Raw genomic sequence first — 24,632 nt, 5'->3', positions numbered from 1 at the left:
GAATACGCACGCAGGCACATAACTAGTCTACTTGTTGTTTTCTTTTACTCGGCTATCTATATATGGTTATCAGCACACAATGTTGGGCTAATTCACTAGTTATGGAGATCACAAGTTTAAACAACGAAAACAGAAAGGATGGAGACAGCAAAGCTAGAGGAGTTATTCCAGATGGGCAAGAACAAGGTAGGCAATTGGTGTGCTTGTCAGAACGTTAGATTACAGCTGTTTAAAGCCAGACGTCACGGTACGCTAGAACAAAACTAAAGGTAACTTTAGCTATAGGGCTGTATCAATTTGTTATGCACATTATTGACTGCAGTTTATTCTCATCAATGTCAGTCCATGAATGCATATTGATCAGTTGTTAACCAATACTGTAGGCCTGGAAGTTGCATTTGAAAATGTTACTGTTGTAGGCTGTTTGTTTTTTATTTCAGCCACGCTGTTTTAAAGTGGTTAGGACCATTACACACCAATTTTGAATAAGCCATACTGCAATACCGATTTCATGGTTGCACCATGCACATGTTCGCCGATTATGTGGCCCTCAGTAACCTATAAATTCAATGATGTGGCCCTCTATGAAAATGAGTTTGACACCCCTGCTCTAAACTATCTGTCCTGGCCTGGTTGCACCCGATTGTGGCCAAACGACAGAAGCGTGGAGAACCCTCCTTTGTCTACCAAAAAGTGTTACTTTGTGCCCCGCGCTCCCCCACTGCTTGTGAAAGAAGGGGTGGGGGGGAGGGGGGCTTAACGTGAAAAAGCTTAATGTCCCAAAACGGCAGTCATAATGGTAGGCTACAGGAAGTGGGGGGAGGGTATGGGATGACCAGAGCCGTCTTCGCTGTGCTATTCAGAAAGCATCTTATTGTCTTTCCAGGCGCACAGCTCGTTATAGCCTATCGAGTGCCTTAGCAGATAGGCTCTGCTCTTGGGTTTGGCCTCACAGCGAACTCAACCCTCTTGTTGCTTGCAGTTTGTTAAATAAAGCGATGCAGATTACATTATTTATTTCTGATTAATTGCGTCTTTTTTGCAACATCTGCTTGTTAGGCTGGGCTACTGTCAATGTCCTGTACAGGTATATGTTCAACAATTGCTGGTGTAGGCCTACAGGCTATAATCAATTAGGGACTGTTCGTTATTTATTTAAGGGGCTACCGGAGGAGTTTTGGGAGCGTTAGTCAAAAAAGACGTGACCCTCCCTCACCAGCAAGACATTTTTCTATGACCCTCCAAAGTGATTGAGAAAAAACGCATGACCCTCCCCAGTCCCAACAATTTAGGCTATTGATGCCTTCTGTCTACTGGGACAATTTGGGAGCTTGCATGCTACGACTCCTTCCTTGAAATGCCTTGAAAAGGCTGTCTTTTGCACAATTTCACAAATAATCACTGGGACCGAAACAAACCTGTCAACTTTTCCCGGGTTTATCGCGTATTTTAACTTTTTCCTCGCTGTCTTAGGAGGAGCTGCAGGGCCGTCGCAAGGGGGTGCGAGGCCCTGTACGAACTTGACAGATGCATGAACTTACGTGCATGAAATCATGCGATAGCTTTAGGCTACTTTACACATAGCCAAGGCTACCGTCGGTGCATTTTAATAGTAGCCTAGTCTAATAAGCTACACCAGCTTGTCTTTAAGAGGGGAAATTGTATAGCCTATAACATTAGCTGAGTCACATATTTGGCCATATGGTGTTCATCATAGGCTACATCATGAAACCAAATAGTGTAACAAAGGCGAACACTTTAACAGGGGAAATTAATTGGGCATGAATCATTGTGCTGAATGGTATTTGTCAATGAAGAAACACACATGACATTCAAACTGTTGATAAGATGTGCACTATGGAAATTGGTCTGTAGGCTAACAATGTACTTGTACAGGTAAATGTTCAACAATTGCTGTACAGGCTATAATCAATTAGCTAAATCATTTGTCAAGCTGTTTAAATTCGTGCTACATTCAAACGCAAAAGGTGCTTTGATATCTTTTTCGTTTGAACGTCGGCAAGCAGGCATGGTTGGTTTTATCTGCGGATTTATTTTTTGCATTATTTTGAATATGACTCGTTTCAGTCTCAACAGCACTTTCCACACGCATCTAAGTTCTAACACATATCCCCTCTCGCTTTCTCTCTCTCCATCCCTGCACACGGTGCTTTCTTAAAGGAGCTGCACCATCTTACAACAATTGCATCTACATTTTCATATTAGAATGTTTTGTCAAATGTAAGCTTAAATTACCGTGATCAATTTAAGTTCCCGTGCCCCCGCTGAAAGTCTCATGCGCTTATCGTTACACTATCAAATCTATAAGTAACCGTGACAAATAGGGTATAAGATATATAAACTCACGCTATTGTATTATCATATATGTTTGGTAATGGCTCAGCTTTCTCTGATTGTTCTACTGACTTGGAAAATGCATCATGGAAGCAGTAAGTCAAGTCGTATCAAAAATAGTAGTGGCAGAACTCCAAAGTGACACATTGTGGTTGTTTGTGTCAACTGCAGTTTGTGCCATTTCTGCTGAGAAAATGGGGTGCGTGATTCCTGAAGGAACCCGTCCAAACTTAACTGGGACCCACTGTAGGTTAGAACCAGCCCTGACCTGCATGGAGACATATTTTACGATAATAATGGAGAAAATGTTGGCAAAACTTTAGGTTTTTGTTAACGGAATCTCCCGACCCTCATTCATCTATTTGCGCAACAGCCCACATTCTGCCTTCAATCCAGCGAGACAAGTGAAATAAATGTTTTTTTTTTTTTTAAAGCTGTCATCGTCATAGGCACGATATTTAGGCTACCTCTGTTAAGCCTACACAAAGTTGCGTATTAAGGAGTATTTCCTGATCGGGGAAACCTTTCGTTCCGCAGTTCAATTGTGCCGCAGGCCAATAAAGGCAAGTGTGTTTGCCACTTACATTTCTGACGTCTGACACTTCACACTGCTGCAAGTGCATCAAGAAAGGTCCCGCCTTACACCATGTTAATGGCCAATCGTAGACTAGGATTTGGGGTGGCACCTGGGGTGGCCAATCGAATCTCAAGGGTGGCCTATGCCACCCGGAGCCACCCCTCTGGCTCCGCCCCTGTATATATATTATACATACATACATATACATAGCCTAAACATTATGATGCTCCGGACCTTTGCTTGAGGAAATTTTCCGTAACGACCTCGCTGAAGATTAATTGAATACCCCTGGTGTATACTGTATTTTGTTTTTGTTCTTGACAATTGTCAGTGTCTCTTGAGTGATCAGAGCTAAATGTGTTGGGCTAATTTAGATGTAATATTGAGTCATTGTCTTTGATTTACCGGATTGACCCTAAAGCACTCCTTGTTTACAAATCACTTAAAGGACAAATCCGGTATGAATTGATCCATAGCTCTTGTTGGAAATCACTGTGTGCTGTTCATAGGAAAAAGAAAATGTGGCACAGCCAATTCTGAGTTATGGACAGGGAAGTATAGCCCAGAGCCGTATAGAAGTACTTTTGGTATTCCTGACATAATGCAGGGTAGCCGCGGGGTCTTAAAAGTCTTTAAACGGTCTTAAATGTCATGTTCCTTAATTAAGGTCTGAAAAAGTCTTAAATTCCGTTGCCAAAGTCTTAATTTTTTAAATGAAGGTCTTCAATTTTAATTATACTAGCCTGCAAGCAAGGTGAAATGGGGGAAAAACTAGCCTGGCGGGCCATCCTATATCATTGAAATGTATAGTCTGGAATCGAGCCATTCACCTCGCTTAATCCAAGGGGCGGGCAGAGAATTGTCTTTCAAACTGCCTAGGCATGCAATAGGCCAGCGCTACGACCATATCCGTATCCGGTCGGCAAAACGGCAAATACATCCTTCTTCGAAAGGAATGACTTAAGTGCATTGTGTTGCTCAACTTTCAAAGAAAAGCACAAGTCCAACTCCTCCAAAGTTGACGCCAACGCCGATTTCAAACAACCGCTCTTCGTTTGCCATAGCCACCTTCCTTGTTGTTCACTGTCGCAGGACTGTCGCCATCCTGTTAAGCCCGCCTTAAGACTCTCTAACAAAATAGAGCGCTGTGATTGGATGACGTCCACGGCGTCAGCCAATAGAAATCCCTATGGTTTGATACTAGACGTACAGGCTGAGCAAATTAATTTTCGAAGGTATATGAAATAGAAACATATGAAATAAGCCATAATTTTCTGTGTGTGTGGAAAGAGTCAAGCAGAATCTAGGATGCCCACTGGTGTGAATGATAACACTATATTCAATATTACTGATGTCAAGGTGGTCTGGGCCCCCAAATCAAATACATTTTTTAAGAATTATCGAAGAAGTATCGAAATCGCAATTCTTGATGTGGTATCGGTATCGAAACAATAATTTTGGTATCGTGGCAACTACACTAGTCTAATTTCTTAGGATATGCGCAAACAATACTTTGGGTTTTCGCACCGGCAGCAATGAATCAACATAATCAGTCGAAAGGAGAGGACAGCACATCATGGGGAAGTGTTGTTTTAATTGTCATTATGGATTTGATCTGGTGTTTTACAACCGCATAATGGATGTGATGTAGGTCTTAATTTTCATGTAAGTGGTCTTAAAAAGGTCTTAAAAAAAGTCTTATTTGGGGTGGTCAAACCTGGGGAAACCCTGTAATGGAAAGATACCGAAGGCTTTTTTGCCATATTGAGTTAGCTTTACTTTCTTGTCCATAACTTGTCTAGGTTATTGTTCTTTGTCCTTTGGACAGTGCCTGGTGAGCTCGAACAACAAGGCTTTGAATCAGTTTACACCAGATTTGCCCTTCAATGAGACTGTGTGACATGTTCCAGCAATACTCATCACTTAAACCTCACTGATCACAGGAGAAATGTTCCTGTTGAAACCCACTATCAGAACTAAACAAGGCAACGCTGCATTTAGTTGTCATGCGTTCTGACTATGGAGCCAGCTCCCAGATGACAAAAAAAATTGCCCAAATTACTTTTTTGACATCAGGACTCTGAACTAAACTATTTTCATATGCCCATTTTTTTTTTTACACTGAATAGGCTTAGTCCAACCAAAACAAGGTTTTGCCTAGTGGTAAGCTGGATAGGGGTTAATCCTAGCCTGACAATACAGTTTACTCACTAGATGAGGTGAGGGAATTCAACAAACTTGTTTAAGCTTGACAAATATATCAATACAATCTGTTTTTCAATTGGGCAACATATAGCAAATGTGAGTGGTACCTATCACATCCCCCATTCTGTGTTTAAGTGATTAATAAGGTGTGTCTGATCTTTGTGCTGTATCAAAATTCCCACAGTTATGAAAGCAGACGGTCAAACAAATGTCTTACTTTGTATTTTTGAGTGGCTCACAAACTATGAATGTTCTATTTTCTGCTCTTCTCTCCCTCCTCCCTTTGGTTGGTTCCACCACCAGGATAAAAGACGCAGACTGACCAGCTCACGCTTTCATCCACCATTGTACACAGTATGGCACGCTTTGGCACAAGTTCAGTTTGTTTATGTTATTGTTTATTAGTTCATTTCTCCATGTTGTATGATTTATAGATAGACTTAAATTGTCATTGCGCAGTTGGTCCGTACAATGCAATTTGCTTGTGCAGCTTTTAAAAATAATACTCACATACACACTCACACCTACAAAAAAATAAAAAATAAGAATACACATTATAAAAAGAACATATCAAGGGATTAACATGCTTCCATTGCTTGAAGTCCATTTTAAAGTGCAACTGTGCAAGCTCCCATTGCTTAAAGTCCATTTTTAAAGTACAACTGTTGCTTTGTTTTATAAAATAAAAGTTTGAAATGCTATGGAGTGCCCTATTTTTTGACCCTCAAACTGATATCTCAATTGTAACTCCTACTTCTCAACAGTTTCTCATTGCAATGTCTCCTCATTTGCTCTATTATTTCTCCTAAGGAGAAACAAGTTGTAAATGAGACTACACTCAAACATATAAGAGATCTCCCGTATTTCTCCTGCTTCTCAAACTAATATCTCTTATGTGACTCCATCTGCTCTATTATTTCTCCTAAGGAGAAACAAGTTGTAAGTGAGACTACACTCAAACATATAAGAGATCTCCTGTATTTCTCCTGCTTCTCAAACTAATATCTCTTATGTGACTCCTACTTGTCTTATTGCTATGTGTCTCATCTTTTGCTTGTTTTATTTCTCCTAAGGCAAAATTAGGAGAAATAATTGTGACAAAAGTAATACTTAAATGATCCTTAAAAGAGAATCACCATTTTGCCTCCTTAGCAACAGAAGGGATACAAATGAGAAGCAAAAGTTTCCTCTGGGAGGGCGCCTACTCTAGCCTGTTAGTCCTCTAAAATTTGATATAGGCTAACATTGAGAAAATGTTGAAATGATTGAGAAACGCACAACAGTAGCTACATATAGAAAATACCAAATATATATATATATATTATTTTTATTTTTACCATCGCTTTGGCACACCTATGTGCCGCATATACCGCATACCCACTTTTTGCGCCACTGCCAACGTCCTTGACCTGTGGTGTTCCCCAGGGGTCGATCTTGGGGCCACTATTATTCAATCTTTATGCTCCCACTTGGACAAATCATCTAAAATAATTTGATTTCATATCATAGCTATGTAGATGACACACAAATTTACTTAGCTCTGTCGCCAAACGACTATGGTCCCCTTGAATTTATGTGTCAGTGTATAGAACAAATCAACACCTACCTGGATGTCTCAAAATTTTCTTCAGCTAAACAAAGAAAAAACTGAAGTAATTATATTTGGTAAAAAGGAGGAAAGACTTAGGGTTGCCACTCTCCTTGACACAGAAGAGTTGAAAGCAAACAATACTGTTAAAAATCTTGGTGTATTAATTGACAGTGATCTAAATTTCAACAGCCACATGAAAGTGATAACTAAATCAGCTTTTTACTACCTTAAAAAATACTTGCTGTCTTTTATTACTTTTTTTTACTGCTTTTGCTTTTATTTTTTCTTATTAAATATTCTTTATATATTTTACCTTGTGTGTTTTATGTTTTCTTTTTATTATGATCTTTACCTTTTAAACTATTATTTTAAATATATTGCCCTTATATGCTTTTATTTGCTATTACTGTTTGCTTTTCTTTATAAAGCACATTGAATGACCTTATATGTCCATCTATTTTGAGGTGATTTACTGTGCAAAGAAGATCACATTCAACCCCTGATCTATCATTCAAACACTGTGCCTGCCGTAATGGATGGAATACGGCAGAGGTGGGGGAGTTTTTTGAAAAATTATTGAGTGATTAATGCAATGTGCACAAACCTGGCCTGTATGCAGGAGAGTATAAGTATATATACTTTTTTGATCCCGTGAGGGAAATTTGGTCTCTGCATTTAACCCAATCGGTGAATTAGTGAAACACAAACAGCACACAGTGTACACACAGTGAGGTGAAGCACACACTAATCCCGGCGCAGTGAGCTGCCTGCTACAATGGCGGCGCTCGGGGAGCAGTGAGGGGTTAGGTGCCTTGCTCAAGGGCACTTCAGCCACAGCCCACTGGTCGGGGCTCGAACCGGCAACCCTCCGGTTACAAGTCCAGAGTGCTAACCAGTGGGCCACGGCTGCCCCCTGAGACACAGAGGGAAGTTTAAATGGGAACTTAAAATGGGAATGGGACTTAATTGGAATATACATTCGTAATTTAACCCTGTTACCTATGGCTTTAGTGTACTAAAATAAAAACAAAAGAAAACAGGACTGAGTACACAGTGCATTTTAGTGTTTCTTACAGAATTTAGTTTAATCTGTGTTGTGCTGAACAACGCCCTTTATCTGTTCTAAAATCTCTGGAACCAGCCTCTTGGGGTTTATTGCTTGACAAAGTACTGTATGCATTCATGCACACTGGAAATACCAACCAGCTTCAATGTTCACAAACAATGCCAAGCAAAATCTAGATAAATCAGAGAAAAATACATCAAGAAAAACACTGTCTGTGTTGATGTCTGTGGGTGACGTGTGAATCTATTCTGGTTAAGAAACTAGATTATCAATATTTTGCATGACCTAATTGTGGCTTGATTAACTTGACTTAGCCTACTTAAATTATATCAAGGACTCAACTTGCTTGATTTTCACCACACTGACTTAGATCTTGTGTGACTTAGACTTGATGGTTAAAACTTGAGACTTGCTTACTTGCACATGTTAGGAGAACAAGCAGTGATGCACCACTCTGAGCTCCTTGTCACCACAACTCCTGACGTCCAGGACAATGTAGCGGTCTCCTTTCTGCTTCAGGATGAGTGTGTGTGTATGTGTGCGTGTGCGCTTATGTGTGTGTGTGTGTGTACATGCGTGGCTGGGCGCATGCATTTGTATTGTGTGGAGAAACAACTGCTTGGGTATTTGGATAATAAATCTAACTTTCCTGTAGCCTCTGTTGACATGAGTTTGTCTTTTGTATCCTCCAAGGAAATGATGCCTATGTTGTCAGAATCATTGGGCCACATGGGCGGCTATAGGACTACAAATGTTCCACAGATTCTGTTTCTTCCATTCATCCCAGGGATGATATTGCCTGCCAAAATATTTTCTCTATGAGTAGCCTAAGCATAACATGGCCCAGACTGTGGAAGCGTCCGATTACTTTTGGGAACCGATGGGCCCCCAAATCAGAGGCGCATGATGGTCTGCATGCTCATGACCTATATTTTGAGTTGATAAACAGCTGGAATTATCCCTTATTTAGGCCTCAGGTTGAGCTCTTATTACAAGAACAAGACCAAAAACTTTCCATTGTCCCCCTACACGTTTTCTCTCATTACACTGTAGCTAGTAAAATGGCTAACGTTAATTTAGATGCACAGACCTAGCAACGATAGACGTACACAACGGAAAAATACCACTTATGTAGCAAAGAAAGATTGTTAAGGCGGAGCTTCCCCTTAACAATCTTTGTAGCAAATACGCATCGATCGATACGCATCGAGTTCGAGAATGACGTCACCTACAGTCATAAGGCTTGGTACATTCTTCCTGGGCAGTGTGGTTTGTATCGTGCGTTTCAGCTGCTCTGCCAGGTTCTTTTGAAAACCATCCACAAACTCGCTTACATTTGTATATTTTTTCTATTCTTTCTCCTTTTGTCACAACAAAAACCTCAAAACTGAAGTTGTTTCGGTAAAGGTAAGATGTGTTTTAACTAGCAGTTTTTTTTTAATCAAGCCTCTTCAAAATGGCTGCTGACCGTCGTATTTTTCTGATGGCTAGCAGCTAGTCTGCTAACACTAGCCGAACCCATTGGCTGACTATTAGTGCAGATTTAGCTTGTTAGCTAGCCAGCTGCTGCGTAAAATGGCGTCGTGTTTGCAGACCACGAGCATTTCTTCCCAATACCGGCATTTCAAGTCATAATGCATGTCTGATGTTATAACCCTTCATAGTATTGGTCAATGTAGAGACCTGTCAAATATTTACCCAGTAAACGTAGACATGCACAAATATGTTGTCGGTATGTGTCTCAAATAGGTAATGTTAGCTTGCAAGACCAGCTAGCTAGACAACTGTTCGTTTTAGATGGCTAAATTAGCTAGCAAGTAAGCTAAAATCAGTTTAGTTAATATTGACATCGGTAGAATCAATTGGTATTTTGGGTGTCCAACTCATTACCTTGCCTGCTAGAGACATATTCAGCATGTGATGTGAAGATGTGTGGTGACAGGAGAATAGAAATATGTACCATTAGCTTGCTAGCGACAGAGCTAACTTAGACAATTAACGTTAAAGTTCAGCTTTTCAAATTGCATTGTCAATTTTAAAACCGCCTAATGCACATATAAGCAAACCATTTGCTAGCTATGTTAAGTGATGGTATTATGGTTTGCAAAATGATTTCAGGCCCCTGGTTGTTTAACATTTGTTCACGTTAAACATTATTTCTTACGTTAGCCTTGAGAACAGAGGCATCAACAACGCTTTGTTGAACAGTTCACTAACGTTAGCTAACTAGTAGCAGCTACCTCTTCTAGGCAAGTTTACCAAATCAAGCATATTTGTGGCATTGAAAAAAATGTTTGTTTGCCATGACGTACATTAATTAATCAGGTATTGCAGACTCGTAACAAGCGGCATTTTACTGTATATCAAATTTGCTAGTTGGATTACTGATGGTCGGAACCCTAGATGTGTGCAAGACTAACTTAACGTTAATGTCAATCGCTGCATCACTAACATGACTGCTATAATGGCCTAACGTTAGCTGCTACGTGAAAAAACTAGAAAGGTAACGTTAACGTCATCCTAAAGGCCAAAATGTTTGCCTGGAGCCTAAACACGATTAATCCAGAATTACACATTTGTTGGCACAGTTGACTTCCTTACGTTACCTCATTCAGTTTTGTAACACAAAGGTAACGTTAAAGTGAAGTTTTTATAAACGTGGTAAGTTATGGCGATATTTTGTAACGGGATCTAAAGCGAGTGAACTTGAGCCTTTGTTTATCATCATCTCTTGGCTAACAATGTAAGCGGGGCTTGCTAGTTGAAGCAAGTTTATAATATGGGAACTTAACAGTAGTTCATTCGAAAATTAGTTGATTTGTCTGATTACTAGTTTGTCTACGAAAGCCAGTGATTTAGTAATTTTGCTATAGAAAAGTTGACTGCGATATCTGCCTTTGTTGTGTTAACTTGGGTCAATGTCTGTCTTTCCCTCAGTTCGGTTTTCCCCACCCCACCCTTTGAATATTATTCTTTTGAAGATTCTTCGTTGTCAAGCCGCCAAAGTGGAGAGTGTGATTGCAGAAGGGGGTGCTTCTCGTTTCAGGTATGTGTAGTGTAGGGTAGTTGTTTTTTTTTTTTTCATAAAGTATCACTGCTTGTGTTACTGTGAGGGCAGGTGTCCATACAGTTTCCACAGACACTATTTTCTCAGCTATTCTCTGATGTGTGATTGAGAGCTCTTTCTTTATTCGATGTCTGTTAATCATCTTGGATTCATCATCCTTAAAAATAGGTCATGTCTCTTTCGATCAATGCCAGTGCCAGCATTCATTTTCCACATCCAGCTTGTGCTGTTTGCTCACGAAGATCAGCGTCTGTCCAGGCCACACTTTCACTGATTCTCCCTAAATGTGACATCTCTCCCCATTATGCACCTATTTAGTTGCCATAGAGACGAACCAATCTGCATCGGTGTTGTACAGCGTTGATCGTCGTGAGCAAGAGGACATTCTTATTGAATTAACTTGTTAATTCATGAAAACAGGGTAAAAAAAAAAAAAAAAAGATTTTCAGAGACATGATATGCCCAATGTTTCATAGAGGATGCTTCAAGGAATCTAATGCTAATCTTACTGCACTCCAGTCTCCCTCGTGTGTGTGTGTACACGTGTGTGAGTTCTTAGTGATGTCTAGGTGATTAGTCATGATCACCATTTTATCTTTTTTTGCAGTGCTTCTTCGGGCGGAGGAGGAGGTCGGGGTGCACCTCAGCACTATCCCAAGACTGTCGGCAACAGGTACAGCCTGATGTCCTAGTTCCATCACCTGTGATATCGTAACATTAGCCGTGCATCATTTCCTCTGTCTGTTTTCCTAGCGAGTACCTGGGGAAATCCCCAGGGCCTAGCGTTCAGAGATGGGTTCCTTCAAGAAGCACTAGACGAGATGTCAACACCTCCAACGAAAAAGAACGACACGATGCTATATTCAGGAAAGTAAGAGGGTGAGTGTCTGCTTGGCAGAAAAAGAAATCAGGCACCCAGGGCACTTCTGTAAACAATCTTTGCAAACGTTACATCTGTGTTGTGTTCTGTCCGAGTGTCACTGTCATTTTCCCCTCCTCTCCCGCCTTTGCCACTTAAAGCTTTGTGTTTTGAGGCGTTACACATGCCCTGGTTGTGAGTCAGCTGATGTTTTTCAGCTCTTCAAAATTCCATGGCTGTGCCAATAAACAGTTGCCTTTTGTTCTCCCAGCAAGCAGTGGCGCTTTCCCTGACCTGACCCTTTTTTCTTCTTGCAGCATACTTAATAAGCTGACCCCTGAGAAGTTTGACAAGCTATGCCTTGAGCTCCTTAATGTGGGCGTAGATTCTAAACTCGTCCTCAAAGGAATCATCTTGCTGGTGAGTCTTTGCACTTAACGTATGGTTAAGTGCTTCATGAGCTGCATGGTGTATTCTTGTTATTATGACTGTTTTATGACATGGTTGCGAAGAAGGATTATTTTATTTTCATGTGTTTAGCATATTGTTTAGCATTTGAACAAATAATAAGAAATATCTTCAAAAATATAATTTTAGTCATGATTAAATTTGGCACAGCTGATATTGCTACATTCATATGGGTTTAGAAGAAATTGCTGTTTAGAGGAAAACAAAGGTATTTTTTTAATGTAATTATTTCATCTCTATAGATTGTAGACAAAGCCCTAGAAGAGCCCAAGTACAGCTCGCTCTATGCTCAGCTATGTCTGCGCTTGGCAGAGGATGCACCAAACTTTGATGGCCCAGCACTTGAGATCCAAACCTCCCAAAAGCAGAGCACAGTAAGTACTCCTGTTTTTCTGTTATCCTGTTATTTTCTCTGTATTTGGTAACATTTCTGCATTTTTTTTAATTCTGAATTCTCTATATGCATACATTTTTGCAGACCTTCAGAAGACTTCTGATATCCAAGCTTCAAGATGAATTTGAAAACCGCACCAAAAATGTTGAAAGTGAGCAAGTCCTTCCTTCTGAAATGCTTTATGAACTGTTCTGTGGGCCATGTTGCTGATCCTGCTGCTTGCTCTTCTGTTAGTCTATGACAAACAGGACAACCCTCTCACCTCTGAGGAGGAGGAGCAGCGAGCCATTGCCAAGATCAAGATGCTCGGCAACATTAAATTCATCGGCGAACTTGGCAAACTCGACCTCATCCACGAATCTATCCTTCATAAGTGCATCAAAACAGTATGTACACCTCATGCATACTACTTATCTTGAAGCCATCCTTTAGATATATGTATTCTTATCTGACTAGGCAATGAATGAAAAAGCCTCTAAAATGTGAATGTCTTGCATATAAATCTGCTAGTTTATATGAAGTGAATGTCTTAAGTCTGACTTAGACAAGGATAAAGGTAGACTTGTAGAAAACATCACTTGTAATCTTGATGTTTTGCAAAAGAGCACTTCTCAAATTTTGCTGTTGTAGATTTGGCTTTACTAGTGCAGAGTGACCGTATTTTCATTTTGGATCTTCCATACTTAGATATTCCATCTCTGTCCTCTCTTGTTCAGCTTCTGGAAAAGAAGAAGAGGGTCCAGCTCAAGGATATGGGGGAGGATCTGGAGTGCCTCTGTCAGATAATGAGAACTGTGGGGCCGAGACTCGATCATGAGAAAGCAAGGGTTAGTGCGCTGGCAACCACATCAGTGACTCACTACCGGTATCGCCCACTTTAAAAGTTGCCCTGACTAATGCCCGTCTTTCTTCTCCAGTCTTTAATGGATCAGTACTTTGGCCGTATGCAATCCTTAATGAACAACAAGGACTTGCCAGCAAGGATTCGTTTCCTGCTGCAAGATACAGTGGAGCTGCGAGAAAACAACTGGGTTCCTCGCAAAGCTTTTATTGACAACGGACCAAAGACGATTAACCAGATTCGTCAAGATGCAGTGAAGGTTCAATTTTTATATGTAAATTACCACTCATTGCATTTTATATTTCTTTGATTGCTGTATATATCATATCAATGTTTTTTGTACTGTATATATTAGCATTTTGTCATGTCAATGTATTGTATTGTTACAAGTTTTAAAATACAAGCAATACTTTACTACAAAATATTGCTAAACAGGCTGTTAACTCAGACCTTCTTTTTTCCCCCCTTTCTCAGGATTTGGGTGTCTTCATTCCGCCCATGACCCAGGGAATGAGAATGGACTTCTTTCTGGATGGCCCTTTCATGCCACCCAGGATGAAACTGGACAGAGAAACTCTTGGGGGATTGGCTGACATGTTCGGACAAATGCCAGGTGGGTGAGCCCCGTCACTGATTTAGGTGTTACTTGTGGGTGGGGCGAGCGAGTGAGTGGCTCAAGGAGCGGAATTACTTATGTGTCAAAGATCACAGAGCAACATGCTGTATGTCTCAGCTAATTGGCTGTATGTGCCTGTGTTTAGGCAGTGGCATAGGGACGGGTCCCGGAGTCATTCAGGACCGCTTCTCGCCCACAATGGGCCGCCATCGCTCCAACCCGCTCTTCAATGGACACGGTGGACACATGGCTCCTCCGCCACAGTCTCAGTTTGACTTGGGCGTCAAACCGTTCATGAAAACCAACCAGGTAATAAGACCCCTTTTACCTCCATCTCAAATCTTGTGTAATGTTATCTGATGAACTGATGTCTCCAAAAATGCAGATAAAGCACATAAATATGAGGATATTGAACAGAGAATATTTCCTCAGGGTTACAATTATAGGTATAGATCAGATCTGTAGGCTGTTGGAACTATTTCAGTAGTCGAATATAAATCGAATAATCGAATGTTGAAATTACTAATCGAATGTGTTTTTTTGGGGGGGATTTTTTAAAAATAATTTTAGAATAACACTACTCACAAAAAGTCAGGGATATCTGGCGATTTTCGGGTGAAATTTAATGTTTCAGTACTGAAACGTTGGACATGCGCACTCAAAAATTTAGAGAAGGTCACATTAAGGTCACCTGTCAAGGTTATAGTGGTTTTTAGGCTTATCCTGAAATTTTACCCGAAAGCCGAATATCCCTGACTTTTTGAGTAGTGTATGTGTTGGCTAACTTAAGTGAATGTGTGAAAATGAAACGGTTTTGTCACGTCTGATGCACAATCTACAAATGGCAGAAAACAATGTATGCATGGAGATCACTCCTGAACATTTTAGAAGTGATGTGTGGAAACTTTTTGGATTTCCATCAGAAAACAGAAAAATAACTAGTAGCCTAAAATATGTTGTAATCTGCAGAAAATGTAGGCTAAGGCCAAAATGAAATCTCACTCGAAATCAGCGGTATAAGTAGGGCTGAAACGATTCATCTAGTTACTCGAATAACTCTATTACAAAAATTACTCGAGGCAAAAACCCTGCCTCGAAGCCTCGTTAAATTCCTATGACGCGCACTATACGCGCAGGGATCTGATTGTTCCACACGGACCGTTGTTCAGGAAGCACACCACTAGCGCGTGAATCGTGATTCATTCTGAATTTAGCTGGCGCGATGGCGGAGTCAAGATGTCCATAAATGGCAGAGAATGTCTAAAGTTTTCAAGTTTTTGGATCATTACATACTCGAAAAGGAAAAGAACAAGCATCTGAATCGAAAACATCCACTCCATGCTGTTTCACCAAGCGTCAATAAAGTAGGCTATCTATCTATCAATCTATCTAGCCTATCTACCGGTATCTACGTAGCCTATAGTCTACATATATGTTGGCTGATTTTAATCACATATTGTATTTGTAGATGTCGTGATATAATGTTTAGCTTTGATGTTTTTAAGTAGTAAACTTATTCACCTTCAATTGCAAGACAGTATGCCTAAAAAAGAACCCCTTCTTACACACATGCATGCACCCACATCTTCCCTCACGCACCGCACGCGTACACACACACAGGTTGCTAGGTTAGCAATAGCCTCCCCCCAGAAATTATTTTGTAGTAGCCTAATGGTATGCTATTTTTTAGTAGCCTAATGGTAAAACTATTTGTTAGTAGCCTAATGGCAAATGCTGCAGGTGTAGAACGCTACATAAAACAGATATTTACTTTGATGTCAGGTCTAGATTACAGCATGAAACTTGTTGTGCATATTAATACATTAAATTGCTTTCCCTCTTCTCCCTCCCAGCACTTCACAACATAGTATGGACAGCTTTGTTCGCCCAGCTAAGTCATGCACAAGAGGCTGCAATTTTACAGAGAGCATTTTGAACATTATGTAATTGTTGGCACTGGCACTTATAAACACTAAATGGGTTAATTGCAATAAATGGGCTTAGTTTTGGAGCCAAATGTTGGAGTTGGAATAAATACCTCTGTGCCAATTGCTTGATCATTTTACAGCCATGTCATTTTCGTTATGCATTATTCGTTTTGGTTGTTTAAAAATGCAAAAATTTTCTGATTAATCGATCGATAAAGTGCTAGATTAATCGATTACAAAAATAATCGATAGCTGCAGCCCTAGGTATAAGCGGTATTCTTGCTTTTCAACCGTGGTAAGAAAAAATCCATACTGTCCCAGCGTTGATGGTGGCATTGGCAATGCATAAGCCCGTTTATACAGTAGAGGTGCATAGTAAATATTAATAATAGGCCAAATTTGAGCATTAAATATTCAAATATAAATCAATTTTTAAAAATAACAATGAATGAAATTTGAATGGGATTATAGAGGAAGATTGACAGCCCTCATCTGTATATGGCATGACTTCACAGATAATCTTTAGCCATCTATGCAATCAGTTGTTAATATTTCTGTGGCCTTTCTTTGTACAGGGACAGAATCAGCATTTCCACAATCAGAACCAGAGCCACCCATCCCAGCAGCAGGCCCAGTCAAAGGACATGCCTCCCAGGTTTATCAAGAAAGGACAGCTTAATGCAGATGAGGTACGAGCGGGTGGATTCGCTACACAGCAGCCTCATGCAGTGTGCCCGGTGATTATAAAAAGACGCGTTATTCTGACGGATCCCCCCCTGCTGTCTGTTCTCTGGCTTTTTTTCTCTCTCACTAGTCTCCCCCTTTGCTATGTCTATCTGTTTTCTCCTCTGTCTCTCCATCTACGACAGCCAGCAGGTCCACTGATTGCGATTATGAGAGATGAGGGCACAACTTTAAACCTCATATGACTTTTTTCTCCTACTTTGTTGCTCTGCTGACGTGTCCTTCTTGACCCCTGCCCCTCCCCACCCATCTCGCTATAGATCAGTCTGAGACCAGCACACTCCTTCCCCGTTAACAAAAACCAAGTGCCAAAGCTGCAGCCTCAGATCCCCACCATGATTCCTCCAAGTGCGCAGCCACCCCGCACCCAGACCCCTCCTCTTGGACAGGTTTGTATTGTATTTGTACTTGTACAGGCCTTATTGGGACTGCTACACATGTTTATCCACCTGTGCCTGCTGTGCTACGAACCTCATTTGATCTCCTGATTTGGTACCTGAATGTGTAACTGAGCTAGCCGGATTACTGATCGAATCAAGAGGATGATGAGCCTGGCTGCTCTCTATTAGGTAGAGCATTAAGGGAAAAGCGGACAGCTTTTGAGAGGGTGCATTGTCATTCCTTTAATATGCTTTATCCACAGCCTCAACTTGGTCTGAAAACCAACCCCCCTGTGATCCAGGAAAAACCTCAGAAGACCAACAAGAAACCTGCTCCTGCAAAGGAGGAACTCCTCAAAATGACAGTAAGCAGATTTCTCAACTAGGTTTTGCGGTTTTCCTCTTCCGTTAGTGGTGGTGTAAAGAAGACTCCGTACACGTACAAGAGAAAACAAAGTTACCCTATGTGGCTGGTTGTCACTAGTCCGACTGACTTGTTTGGTTTTCATACATGTTTTGTACATTGTGCCTTACCAACATTGCTTTTGTTGATAAAAAAAGTCTGATGTGGTAGTATCAATGGAAACCCTTAATTGCCATGGAAACATGCAAACCTTATCTGTTTATACTAGGTTATGCTAAAAACAAAAGAAGGTGACCAATATTCTAAATTCTCAGGAGACCATTGTGACTGAGTATCTAAACAAGAAGAACATGGATGATGCAGTGAATGGGATCCGAGAAATGAAAGCACCCAAGCATTTCCTGCCAGAGATGTTAAGCAAAATCATTGTGTGCTCTCTGGAGAGGTCTGATGAGGACAAAGAGCAGGCCAGCGCCTTTATCAACACCCTCCGCACTGAGGGCCTAGTTACGGGCGAGAACTTCATGCAGGTACGTATGCTTCATGCGACCCTTACAGAACTTGGCACTATATGAGGGATGAGCGCTAGATCTCTGGATAAGTCTTCCCATTCTTAACACGTGCTTCACTATTAATAGGCGTGTTTCCACTGCAGGTAATCAGCCCCCTACCCAGGTAAAGGGGACAGGTACAGGACTGCATCGCTTTTCAGCCCTTGTGTTTTCATTGTTTACAAGACCTACAGGACCTACCCATATGCAGCCTTTTTTGCTGCACGATCGCAACACTAATTAGATTAACTAAAATGGCATAGCAGCTGCAGCAATTACTCTCCCCACCCTGATACACATTTGCTACGTCCTTCATTATCATTTTGGCTATGTGCAGAGACAGTGACCTACACATTCGTACTACCTAAATTAGCCTATTTTTAGCGGACATTTGTTCATTCAGTGTAGGCTACCTCAACTCAACAAGCTAATAGCCTAACCTAATTTAGCTGAATTTGACATCTGCCTTGCTGTGTTTTAAATAAAATGTGCTTGTCGTCTTCGGCCGTGCTGAAGGACCTACCCTGAGACATGGACTTGATTCAGCCCCGTAGAAGCTCCCAGAAAGTCATGTTGCTGGGAAAAAAGCCCTTATGTAGGGTTTGTGTGTGTTTGTCGCTCTGCAAAGATACTTGGAAAAAGACAAGTGTAAACAGGGTCTTTGACAGCTTGTCATTTTGCCTTATCGTCCTATGGTGTGTTCTGTGCAGGCTCTCCTGAATGTGTTGGACCAGTGTCCCAAGATCGAAGTGGACATCCCGCTGGTGAAGTCCTACCTGGCGCAGTTTGCGGCACGGGCCATCATGGCAGAGCTGGTGACGGTGGCCGAGCTTGGCCACCCGCTGGAGAATGGCACCCACTTCCCCTTCTTCTTGCTCTGCTTGCAGCAGGCTTCTAAGCTGAAGGACCGCGAGTGGCTCATTGACCTCTTCCAGCAGAGCAAGGTCAACATGCAGAAGATGCTCCCTGGTAGGTGATCATGGTTACCTCTACTAATCCATACAGTTTGGTTTTGCTTGCATTGGACACATTCAATTTTTCTATTCTCAGCTCTAACAGTTGCTCTCCTCCCGGCAGAGATCGACCAGAATAAGGATCGCATGCTGGAGATCCTGGAGGGGAAGGGCCTGAGCTTCCTGTTCCCCCTGCTGAAGCTGGAGAAGGAGCTGCTGAAGCAGATCAAGGCAGACCCCTCCCCTCAGGCCATCTACAAGTGGATCAAAGACAACATCTCCCCCAAACTGCACACCGACAAGGGCTTCATCAACATCCTCATGACCAGGTGAGTGCTTGTGAAATAATGTGATTGTCGTAGGTCACTGACTTATCTAACTCAAAGACCCATTGGCATTTTAAGCTGTTTTTCAAGAGAAGGGTCAATATTTTAGTGCTTGGTTTTATTCCTAAGAAGAAGCTTGTCATCTGCATCCCCCTGACGTTTTGCCCTCCACCTCAGCTTCCTACAGTACATCTCTCATGAGATGGGCCTGTCGGACTCTGAGGACCAGCTGGCAGCCCCCTCCAAAGAACAGCTGGAGCAGGAGAAGCAGCTGTTGCTGGCCTTCAAGCCAGTCATGCAGAAGTTCCTGCATGACCACACGGACCTTCAGGTCAGCGCCCTCTATGCGCTTCAGGTGCACTGCAATGCCTGCTCCTTTCCCAAGGGTACGTCTTGTTTCTCTGGCTCCCATACGAAGAACTTAATCAACTGGGTCCTGAGCTACCATTCCAACTCTCCTCTTTCTGCATTTCAGGCATGCTGCTGCGCTATTTTGTCAACTTTTACGATATGGAGATCATTGAAGAAGAAGCCTTCCTAGCATGGAAAGAAGACATCACCCAAGAATTCCCTGGAAAAGGAAAAGCACTGTTCCAGGTATGGACATTCAAACTCAGCAATTATCTTTTTCAAACATCAGGTTTATCTGCTTAGTAGTCCTGGTACAGCTTCAAACATGTTAATGTGATTGTGTGTCCCAGGTGAACCAGTGGCTGACCTGGTTGGAAACAGCTGAGGAAGAGGAGTCTGAAGAGGAAGGAGACTGAGAAACCAGCCAAAGCCTCAGACTGTAGAACCTTCTGGATGAATACTGCAATATTGACCCCTTCCCTCCCTCCCTCCATCCCTCCACTCTCCCTCCCAGCCCCATAATCCAGAACACACAACCACTTGACATGCCCCCTGCTGCTCAACTCGTACTGTACACTATAAAGCATTATGAAGACATAAGAGTTATACCAGTGAGGCCATTTGTTTTGCTTCTAGCATCGGAAATATGCTGCATGACAAGACATCTTTAGGTTTTGTGTTATGGTTGTGAGCGTGTCTGTGTGCGAGCGAGATTTATGGGAATGGGTAGACTGCACCACAGAACTCAACAGGCGACTGTGTTCCTCAGGGTTTACTGGCATGGTTGAACAATATGTCATTGGTTTCTAGGTGTGTGTCCCCTGTTACCTTCTTGAAAACCGTCAGAGGTTGTGTGAAACAGGGAGAGGGAGAGCCGTCTGTTGACGTATAGATATTTAGACCACAACTCGTGTTTAATTCTCTTGTTCTCATGGATCTGTTACCTGCTTTCTCCTCGTTGCCCATAGAGAATTGTGATGAGGAACACAGACTTATTGTTGAGTGTGTGGCTCCATCTTCCCCTGTCAGTAGTACAGTTATCTACAGCCTTCTCAATCGCATTGTACTGGAGTGATTTGCAATACCTACACAAGCCTGTCAGTTACAAAAGAATCTCTTTAAGGTAATCAGAAAGTTTATTGTATTTGCGTTTTTTTTTTTTTTTTTTTTTTTTTAGGCTCTGTTTCTACCTCTTCAGTTCCTAGGCTTTCTTTTTATTTCTCTTCTGACTCATCTGTACTTAAGAGGTGTGCTCCCGTTCACTACCGTCATCTGCAATGCCCTGGTCAGTGCACCAGTCACCAGGGAGGACCTGGTCTGTGGACAGACTCCACCTCCGAGCCCTGCAGGGCAGTAGCTCTCATGTGCTTCTTGGGGGTGATGTCCCTCGACTGTGTGAAGTGCAGCACTGGCCTATGAAGCCGGCAGTGTCTGTCCCTCTTTTTGTCTTTGGCACGCCCACTCCTTTCTCCACTCAGTATTTTGTAAGGTATTGAATTTTGCTATTTTGTTTCTTTTTTTTGTCAATTTTTTGTTTTTCCTTTTCTTAAATAATGGCAGTGAAGAAAATCTGATCTATCCTGCAAAAAGCCTTGGGCTGCCTCCCATTAAAATGGGCAAAACTAAGCATTTTAACCTGCCTTTTTTTTTAATTTGGTGAATAAATGTTGAGATAATGAATTGGTTCGGAACTCTACCTCCATGCACATCTGGAGAGATTTCTTTTTTAAGGCTTTTACCCTTGTCAAGAAGAAATGTAATTGACAAGTGATTGAAAACGGTGAAGGAGAAGGTGCATTGTCCTCGATCAGTGGGGCTTCCTCTGATGTGAGCACAGCTTTGCTTCTGTAAAACTCTAAATGGCTTAGATCATGTAACTGTAAGGATGTTTTAAAATGCTCGATTGTGCACCACTGTTGCTTAACTCATTAAAGGTTAACACTTGATCACCAAGAAAGTACATTGTGTGAGTAGTGACAAGTAATTTCTAGAAACAAGCATTTATAGATTTTTTTCCATGGAAACCGTTCTAGGCGGATTTGAGAATCTCTACACATTTTTAGTAGAGCCTACTATACTGATTCAACCATATAATACAGTCTGGATTCAACCAGCATCTCCATTCAAATCCTGATTGACGTCATTCCTCATCCGTGGGGATCCAGAAGTATTCCAGATTCGTCAAGATACAGTGAAGGTTCAATTTTTATATGTAAATTACCACTCATTGCATTTTATATTTCTTTGATTGCTGTATATATCATATCAATGTTTTTTTGTACTGTATATATTAGCATTTTGTCATGTCAATGTATTGTATTGTTACAAGTTTTGAAATACAAGCAATACTTTACTACAAAATATTGCTAAACAGGCTGTTAACTCAGACCTTCTTTTTTCCCCCCTTTCTCAGGATTTGGGTGTCTTCATTCCGCCCATGACCCAGGGAATGAGAATGGACTTCTTTCTGGATGGCCCTTTCATGCCACCCAGGATGAAACTGGACAGAGAAACTCTTGGGGGATTGGCTGACATGTTCGGACAAATGCCAGGTGGGTGAGCCCCGTCACTGATTTAGGTGTTACTTGTGGGTGGGGCGAGCGAGTGAGTGGCTCAAGGAGCGGAATTACTTATGTGTCAAAGATCACAAAGCAACATGTATGTCTCAGCTAATTGGCTGTATGTGCCTGTGTTTAGGCAGTGGCATAAGGACGGGTCCCGGAGTCATTCAGGACCGCTTCTCGCCCACAATGGGCCGCCATATTTAAAAAAAAATAATTTTAGAATAACACTACTCACAAAAAGTCAGGGATATCTGGCGATTTTCGGGTGAAATTTAATGTTTCAGTACTGAAACGTTGGACATGCGCACTCAAAAGTTTAGAGAAGGTCACATTAAGGTCACCTGTCAAGGTTATAGTGGTTTTTAGGCTTATCCTGAAATTTTACCCGAAAGCCGAATATCCCTGACTTTTTTTGAGTAGTGTATGTGTTGGCTAACTTAAGTGAATGTGTGAAAATGAAACGGTTTTGTCACGTCTGATGCACAATCTAGAAATGGCAGAAAACAATGTATGCATGGAGATCATCACTCCTGAACATTTTAGAAGTGATGTGTGGAAAGTTTTTGGATTTCCATCAGAAAACAGAGGAATAACTAGTAGCCTAAAATGTTGTAATCTGCAGAAAATGTAGGCTAAGGCCATAATTAAATCTCACTCGAAATCAGCGGTTTAAGCGGTATTCTTGCTTTTCAACCGTGGTAAGAAAAAATCCATACTGTCCCAGCGTTGATGGTGGCATTGGCAATGCATAAGCCCGTTTATACAGTAGAGGTGCATAGTAAATATTAATAGGCCAAATTTGAACATTAAATATTCAAATATAAATCAATTATTAAAAATAATAATGAATGAAATTTGAATGGGATTATAGAGGAAGATTGACAGCCCTCATCTGTATATGGCATGACTTCACAGATAATCTATAGCCATCTATGCAATCAGTTGTTAATATTTCTGTGGCCTTTCTTTGTACAGGGACAGAATCAGCATTTCCACAATCAGAACCAGAGCCACCCATCCCAGCAGCAGGCCCAGTCAAAGGACCTGCCTCCCAGGTTTATCAAGAAAGGACAGCTTAATGCAGATGAGGTACGAGCGGGTGGATTCGCTACACAGCAGCCTCATGCAGTGTGCCCGGTGATTATAAAAAGACGCGTTATTCTGACGGATCCCCCCCCTGCTGTCTGTTCTCTGGCTTTTCTTCTCTCTCACTAGTCTCCCCCTTTGCTATGTCTATCTGTTTTCTCCTCTGTCTCTCCATCTACGACAGCCAGCAGGTCCACTGATTGCGATTATGAGAGATGAGGGCACAACTTTAAACCTCATATGACTTTTTTTTCTCCTACTTTGTTGCTCTGCTGACGTGTCCTTCTTGACCCCTGCCCCTCCCCACCCATCTCCCTATAGATCAGCCTGAGACCAGCACACTCCTTCCCCGTTAACAAAAACCAAGTGCCAAAGCTGCAGCCTCAGATCCCCACCATGATTGCTCCAATTGCGCAGCCACCCCGCACCCAGACCCCTCCTCTTGGACAGGTTTGTATTGTATTGTATTGTATTGTATTGTATTTGTACTTGTACAGGCCTTATTGGGACTGCTACACATGTTTATCCACCTGTGCCTGCTGTGCTACGAACCTCATTTGATCTCCTGATTTGGTACCTGAATGTGTAACTGAGCTAGCCGGATTACTGATCGAATCAAGAGGATGATGAGCCTGGCTGCTCTCCATCAAGCCTGTCAGTTACAAAAGAATCTCTTTAAGGCAGTGGTCCCCAAATTACGGGCCGCGGGCCGGATATGGCCCGCCACCTCATTTTGGGTGGCCCCCCAAAACATGTCCGTGGTATATAGCAACCGGCCCGCACGGGAGTACGACATCGTCAAACTATAACCTCTGCAATTTCCCCTATTCATTCTCTATGGCGAGTCTTAACAGTACACATGTAATACTCTTTTTGTCCACTGGTGGTTATTTTTGCGCTGTTTCGCGTTTGCCATCAAATACGGAATGAAATGTAGGCCTACCTGCAAACGATGTAAGAGGCCTATGCTGACTGCATCACTGCTCAAAGTATTGTAAAAGTTTATCAATTAATTGTTAATAACTAACTAACTTCTATTCAAGTCATATTTCTGGGATAATTATTTCTATTTTGTATTCACTCGTTCAAATGTTCATAGAAAGTTAGAATGGTGGTCATTTCAGACCACTTCAGCGTTTCATAAAATTCTCATAGTTTGAGAACTTTACATTTTCAGAGTTCACACATTTTTAATAAAATATACTTTTGGGAATGCAAAAGTCTTTTTATTAGTATTATTTAATTTGAGTTATGTTTTACACTGATATGGCATGATGGCAATATAAACACAGCTAACAATGGTATTAAATTGCAATAGCCTATAGATTAAATGTAATGGAATATTC

General features: G+C 41.5%; 1 protein-coding gene and 2 non-coding genes across 8 annotated transcripts; all 3 read left to right on the top strand.

Annotated features, from left to right (window-relative positions):
* Nucleotides 1–9,025: 9,025 nt before the first annotated feature.
* eif4g2b (eukaryotic translation initiation factor 4, gamma 2b) lies at nucleotides 9,026–21,596 on the top strand. 6 transcript variants are annotated; one of them, XM_042109641.1, is made up of 22 exons: nucleotides 9,026–9,201; nucleotides 10,732–10,840; nucleotides 11,180–11,282; nucleotides 11,469–11,534; nucleotides 11,615–11,740; nucleotides 12,038–12,140; nucleotides 12,431–12,562; nucleotides 12,667–12,733; nucleotides 12,817–12,968; nucleotides 13,299–13,409; nucleotides 13,500–13,682; nucleotides 13,898–14,036; nucleotides 14,185–14,348; nucleotides 16,543–16,704; nucleotides 16,972–17,100; nucleotides 17,355–17,456; nucleotides 17,770–17,985; nucleotides 18,717–18,975; nucleotides 19,057–19,288; nucleotides 19,463–19,671; nucleotides 19,761–19,882; nucleotides 19,987–21,596. In XM_042109641.1, the coding sequence occupies exons 3-22, from the start codon at nucleotides 11,272–11,274 to the stop codon at nucleotides 20,050–20,052; spliced, it is 2,751 nt and encodes a 916-aa protein (XP_041965575.1). In that variant the 5' UTR covers nucleotides 9,026–9,201; nucleotides 10,732–10,840; nucleotides 11,180–11,271; the 3' UTR covers nucleotides 20,053–21,596. The 6 variants fall into 6 exon arrangements, with proteins under 6 accessions (XP_041965575.1, XP_041965577.1, XP_041965576.1 ...); XM_042109643.1 differs by having other exon boundaries at nucleotides 13,500–13,697; nucleotides 16,543–16,656; XM_042109642.1 differs by having other exon boundaries at nucleotides 13,500–13,697; nucleotides 19,084–19,288.
* Nucleotides 16,698–16,877, top strand: LOC121724742. Its single transcript, XR_006035293.1, has one exon. It is a non-coding gene; the product is annotated as a small nucleolar RNA SNORD97 (small nucleolar RNA).
* A 1,734-nt stretch (nucleotides 21,597–23,330) lies between the features above and the next one.
* Nucleotides 23,331–23,511, top strand: LOC121724743. The gene has a single exon (XR_006035294.1). It is a non-coding gene; the product is annotated as a small nucleolar RNA SNORD97 (small nucleolar RNA).
* Nucleotides 23,512–24,632: the final 1,121 nt, after the last annotated feature.

Source organism: Alosa sapidissima, chromosome 11 (assembly GCF_018492685.1).
Source record: "Alosa sapidissima isolate fAloSap1 chromosome 11, fAloSap1.pri, whole genome shotgun sequence".
Classification (NCBI taxonomy): domain Eukaryota; kingdom Metazoa; phylum Chordata; class Actinopteri; order Clupeiformes; family Clupeidae; genus Alosa; species Alosa sapidissima.
The sequence above is the reverse complement of the archived record's forward strand: the minus strand, read 5'-3'. Positions and strand labels throughout refer to the sequence as shown.

What these genes read in the sequence shown, in the direction of transcription:
- eif4g2b (XM_042109640.1), top strand. An exon ending in AGACCCCTCCTCTTGGACAG is followed by an intron (nt 17,101 to 17,354) that starts GTTTGTATTGTA and finishes CTTTATCCACAG; the next exon opens with CCTCAACTTGGTCTGAAAAC. An exon ending in CATGCAGAAGATGCTCCCTG is followed by an intron (nt 18,976 to 19,056) that starts GTAGGTGATCAT and finishes TTCTATTCTCAG; the next exon opens with CTCTAACAGTTGCTCTCCTC.